A 5,275-nucleotide genomic window follows, 5' to 3' on the forward strand; every position below is an offset into this window, starting at 1 on the left:
TATGATAACCCATGGTATTGCCCATGATATTCATGTGGAATATAGCCTATTTAAAGGGGAAATAAAATTAGCCTAGATCCCATGGCATTGCCCATGATATTCATGTGGAATATAGCCTATTTGAAAGGGGAAACCAAAGTAACCTAGATCCATCTTAACTCTGGATCTACCAAGCAGTGAGAGAGATCAAATCTCTTAACATACACATACCTTAAGATGTAAAATGATTTGGTCCCTCCCAACACTTAGTAGATCCAGAATTAAAATGGTTATAGGCTTGTTGTATATATATATTTATTTATAATATAAAATATACATTAAATTTTAGTTATTATATTTTAAATTAACTATATTACATCTAAAAATTAAATACAAATATAATAAAATAAGATATAAACTAAAAACATTGGCATTTAAATTTATTTTTTCGAAAAAATTAATCTTATGTTTTTTATTATTTAAATAAAATAAAACATATTTTTGTGATGTCGAAATTTTGTAAGAGATCAAAGGTTAATAACTTTATTTACGAAAAGCAAGGGAGATAATAGCTCCACTATTGTAAAGTGTCGAAATTTTGTGAGTAAGAGATCACAGGTTAATAACTTTATTTACGAAAAGCAAGGGAGATAATAGCTCCACTATTGTAAAGTGAATGTGAGATTAAACTATTTTCTAGATACCACATAAATAAATAAATAAAATAAAATATATAAATAGATTAATTAAAATTTAAAAAAAATATTTATTTTTTTTGTATGAAACTAAAATAAAATAAATTAAACGTAATTTATAAATTTATCATAATTTCAAGCCACAGGAAAAACTTTATGTCAATTTAAAACATGATTCAATTTTATTGCTACTATGTTTTTTTCTGAAATTAAAATAGATTTACATTAATCTTAAGTAAAAGCAAACCTTTCAACCTCAAATATTATTCTTCAAGTTGTTGAGCCGCAATCATCCTCTCATCGGATATTCTCATATTATTCTTCAAGTTGTTGAGTGGCAATCATCCTCTCAGCAGATATTCTCGACTTGAAAAATTTCAAACAATTATTCGGTTGCAACCACCATGGATCGGTACCTGTCATAGAAATCCGATTCTGCTATTATAAAATTTGATCGTGGTATCTAACCATCATGTATCAATTAAACGTGCGGAGTACGCAGCGGGTCACATTTAGTGGGTTGGAAACAGACGTCCTGGTCACGGCCGAGCCACAGCAACGACGATAAGATTTTCCTGCTGAAAGGCAAGTTGGACATGCTTCTAATTTTATTTTTCAATAACAGTATTCCACATACTCCAAAATATGAAATGCTACAGCTTCAACTTTATAAGGCCATTGAATTGAACAGCTGCCCAACAATGCCAAGACTCCTTGTCGCACAGGGGCGGATCAAAGAAGACAAAGAGGAGCTGGTTATGGCGACGGGCATGAAATCAGTAATTGAGTACAGTGTGTTACTTATAGTCAGTCTAGCTGGTACGGGTATGCGCTTAGCAGTTGCTGATCCGGAGACTTCTACCGTTTGGAGCAATTGTGGACATAGCGGCAATTCTACATATAGAAACGGTAGCGCGTTTGGGCATAATCTAAACAAGGTTTTGGATTCACTGGTGAATAATGTTTATGCCAGCGGATTCAATACCTCTAGTATTGTTGCTAAGGGGGTAAACAGCAATAGTACAGTTTATGGGCTTCTCCAGTGCAGGGGAGATTTAAATTCTTTCGATTGCAAACAGTGTGCATCCATGGCCAAAGCAAATCTTGTTGAGGGATGCCACAACACTTCTGGATTCATTCAACTAGATGGTTGTTTCTTGCGTTATGACAGTCATAAATTTTACAACGATATTGAGACTAGGAAGAGTACGCCAATAAGTGTTCTCTGCAACACTGACAACAGCACTCAACCACAGCAGTTCACAGATGCTGTTAAGGCCCGCCGCAAAAATATTACCCTTGAAGCTCGTCAGAGTCCCAAACTTTTCGCTTCAGATACAGCATCGCGGCCTTCTAGTCTAACGGGGAAAATCTACAGCTTAGCGCAGTATTGGAGAGATCTGTCCCGGACAAGTTGCAGATCGTGCCTAACTTATGCCTTCGATAAAATATTTTCATGCCAAAGTGGAGCTCTTGGGGCACAATTCGGATCTGAAAACTGCTATTTGCGTTACGAGGTTTATGAATTCTTCAACATTTCCGTTCTCTGGCCACCTCCAGCAGAAAGTCCTCCCGTTTCCTCCGGTATATTCTTCACCTATTATACGATGATAAGTAATATAGTAGTTTAACTCTAGGAACTAATACACAAATCTACTGAGAATATATGTGCAAATTTGCAGAAAGAAAAAATGGCAGGATGCTTGCAATATCTATGGGCGCAGTCGCTGGCGGGATTGTTGGATTCATTGTGGCCATAGTGATTATGAGGAGGAAAAGTTTCTCTTGTCTCAAACATACGGAAGTGAAATCTAGAACTGGGGATTGTGCAATTGCAGCTCAATATACAGGTGAAGGATCTCAGATACCATGATTAGTTTTTCTATTGTGATCTGTTCACCTATTTCTGTGGCCAGATTTAAGGAAGCCCTGTAACTATTTTCGCAGGTGGAAAAAGAGAATCTATCGTACCGCTCACCATATCGAATTTGAATTCGGAATTCATTTTCAAGTACGATATTCTGAGGGAGGCTACTTCCAATTTTAATGCAAGGAACAAGCTCGGCGGGGGAGGTTTTGGATCCGTCTTTAAAGTGAGAGCGTAGGATCAATACTTTGAAATAGGTGTCTGAAAGTAGCAGCTCCAATTGATCGCATGGGGAATAAAGCTAATTTTGAATTGCTTTGATGTGCAGGGGGTTTTACCTGATGGCAGACAGGTTGCAATTAAACGGTTGTATATAGGTTCAAGGCAAGGAGACGCTGAATTTCTGAATGAAGCAAATCTCATCAGCCGTTTTCAGCACAGGAATCTTGTGAAATTGCTTGGTTGCTGCGTTGACAGCTCAGAAAGGCTACTGGTTTACGAGTACCTCCAGAACAGTAGTCTCGACAAGATTCTATTCGGTTCCTTCTAGCCCATTAACTACATAATCAGTGGATGTATCCTGGATTTGTTCGAGTTTGTGTATGTAGCTTTCTAATATTTTTACTGTGTGATGCTTTGCAGATGCAACAAAACCTCATTTACTTGACTGGAAAGAGAGGCATGAGATCATGGTGGGAGCTGCACGTGGGCTAACCTATCTTCACGAGGGATCTGAGATTCGGATCATCCACAGAGATATTAAAGCCAGTAATATATTACTGGATCGTAAATATAGACCAAAAATAGCGGACTTTGGGTTAGCCAGATTTTTTGCAGAAGACCAGAGCCACGTCAGCACTAACGTTGTAGGAACTTTGTAAGAATTTTCTCACTGGCTCCACACTTTTTCTTCAAACAGATTACAGTGCATAAACCTCAAGCCAATTAGAAGGTGCAGTATATCCTAATGGCCAACTTTCTGCCTCTTCCAGCTATAGTCAAATGGGAGAATAAAAAAAAATATCCTGTTAAATTATTTTTATTTCATGAAATTGAATATGAATTGAATGATTAGAATGCAATAGAGGTTTAGAGATTGCTAAATCCATATGTGAAACCAAATTTGTCATTTCAATCAATTTCGTTTTCAGTTTCAACAAATATTCCATCACCAGATTGAGATTCTTGTAACATTATTTCTGAAAAATGGCAAAACGGTATGATCATTTATTTTAAGTGTTAAGATGTGCAGATTTCATAGTTGTAATAATATTGTGCAGAGGTTACATGGCCCCGGAGTACGCCTTACACGGACAGTTGACAGAGAAAGTAGATGTATTTGCCTATGGAGTACTTGTACTTGAGATTATCAGCGGAAAAAGGAGTCAGAGTTTGGTTCAGGACGCAGAGTTTCTCGTCGAAGGAGTATGGCTCATATGATCTCATCTCGAAGTAGAATTTTTCTCAGATCTCCATAACGTTATGATCCCTTGCTAACTGAAGTTATATGTTTTGTTTGTATCGATCAATTACCAGACATGGAGACTGTATAAAGCGGAGAGAGCTTTAGAAGTAATCGATCCCGCGTTGAAGGGCAGTTATTCGTCGGAGGAAGGGATTAGGGTGATCCAAATTGGTCTTTTATGTACGCAAGCCGCTGCAGCGTTGCGGCCATCAATGTCGCAGGTGGTGTTGATGCGGACAAATGAGCGAGAAAATCTACCTTCGCCTACAAAGCCTGCTTTCGTAGATCTGGATGGTGTGGTGGGGACAAATGGCAAAGTTAAACGTCCTACGGTTACTGTAACTCCCGATAAACCATCAAGCAGTGCAGATATTTTTTCACAGAATAGTTTATAATGCGAATTTTTGAAAGTTTTTCACAGAATCGCAAGTTTGATAGGTAGTTTCTGCACAATGAAAGCGTACCAGGGGTTTTTGAGGATGCTGAATCCAAATATGCAGTTAAAAAACCATTTTAACTGCAACAAATCAAAAAACCATTTTAACTGCAACAAATCAAGATTTAACCTCAATTTCTTCCGCCGGATTCCATCACCAGAATCTCCAAAAAATCGCATTATAAACAACTCCTTTCTTCATGGACCTTCCAATACTCGATCTGGAGGTGCTTACCCTTCATCAAGCATTTTGGAGCCGAGATGACAGTCAGTTGGCCTCTCGGTATTATCTTTTATCTTTGTTTATTATAAAACGGCACTATCTTATTTCCCAATTATGTCAAAATCAATAATTTTTCAATTATATCAAAATGATTTTTAAATCAGGAAATTAGTGAAGCACGGAAAGTCATTTAAATCCATTGGGACACATAAGATGAATTGTCCAGTTACACTTGCAGACTCTGCGTAATTATCTTGGGGAATAAATAAGTAGTTTATCGAAGTATCAAGTCATTCAAAACAATTGGGACTTATGTGACTTAATGTGCAAAATTGATTGGTCCTGTTTGTCTATTAAGACAAGAGGGCATCAAAAGCGTTAGTATTAATAGACGAGAGGGCATCAATAGCATTAGTATTAAATGATTGATATGTACATAATTCTGTAATAGCGTTAGTGTTAAATGGTTGATATGTACATAATTCTGTAATGCTGTGCTATGTGTATTTCCTACAAAGTGCATCATTTCCCCATTTCTCGAGTTGACCTAGGATCGTTGAAATGATGAATGTGTTATTTTAAGTATTCCATATACATTACAATTCATACA

At 36.9% G+C, this 5,275-nt stretch overlaps 1 protein-coding gene across 1 annotated transcript; it reads left to right on the forward strand.

Moving 5' to 3' along the window:
* The first annotated feature begins 1,416 nt into the window (after positions 1 to 1,416).
* On the forward strand, positions 1,417 to 4,417 carry LOC149237085 (cysteine-rich receptor-like protein kinase 1). Its single transcript, XM_089366743.1, has 7 exons — positions 1,417 to 2,258; positions 2,357 to 2,524; positions 2,622 to 2,767; positions 2,870 to 3,080; positions 3,184 to 3,418; positions 3,822 to 3,966; positions 4,078 to 4,417. Exons 1-7 carry the CDS (start codon positions 1,433 to 1,435, stop codon positions 4,399 to 4,401), a joined length of 2,055 nt encoding a protein of 684 aa, XP_089222869.1. The 5' UTR covers positions 1,417 to 1,432; the 3' UTR covers positions 4,402 to 4,417.
* The last annotated feature ends 858 nt before the right edge of the window (positions 4,418 to 5,275 follow it).

This window comes from Pinus tabuliformis, chromosome 8, assembly GCF_031772625.1.
Source record: "Pinus tabuliformis cultivar Carrire ecotype Pingquan chromosome 8, CPIR1, whole genome shotgun sequence".
Classification (NCBI taxonomy): domain Eukaryota; kingdom Viridiplantae; phylum Streptophyta; class Pinopsida; order Pinales; family Pinaceae; genus Pinus; species Pinus tabuliformis.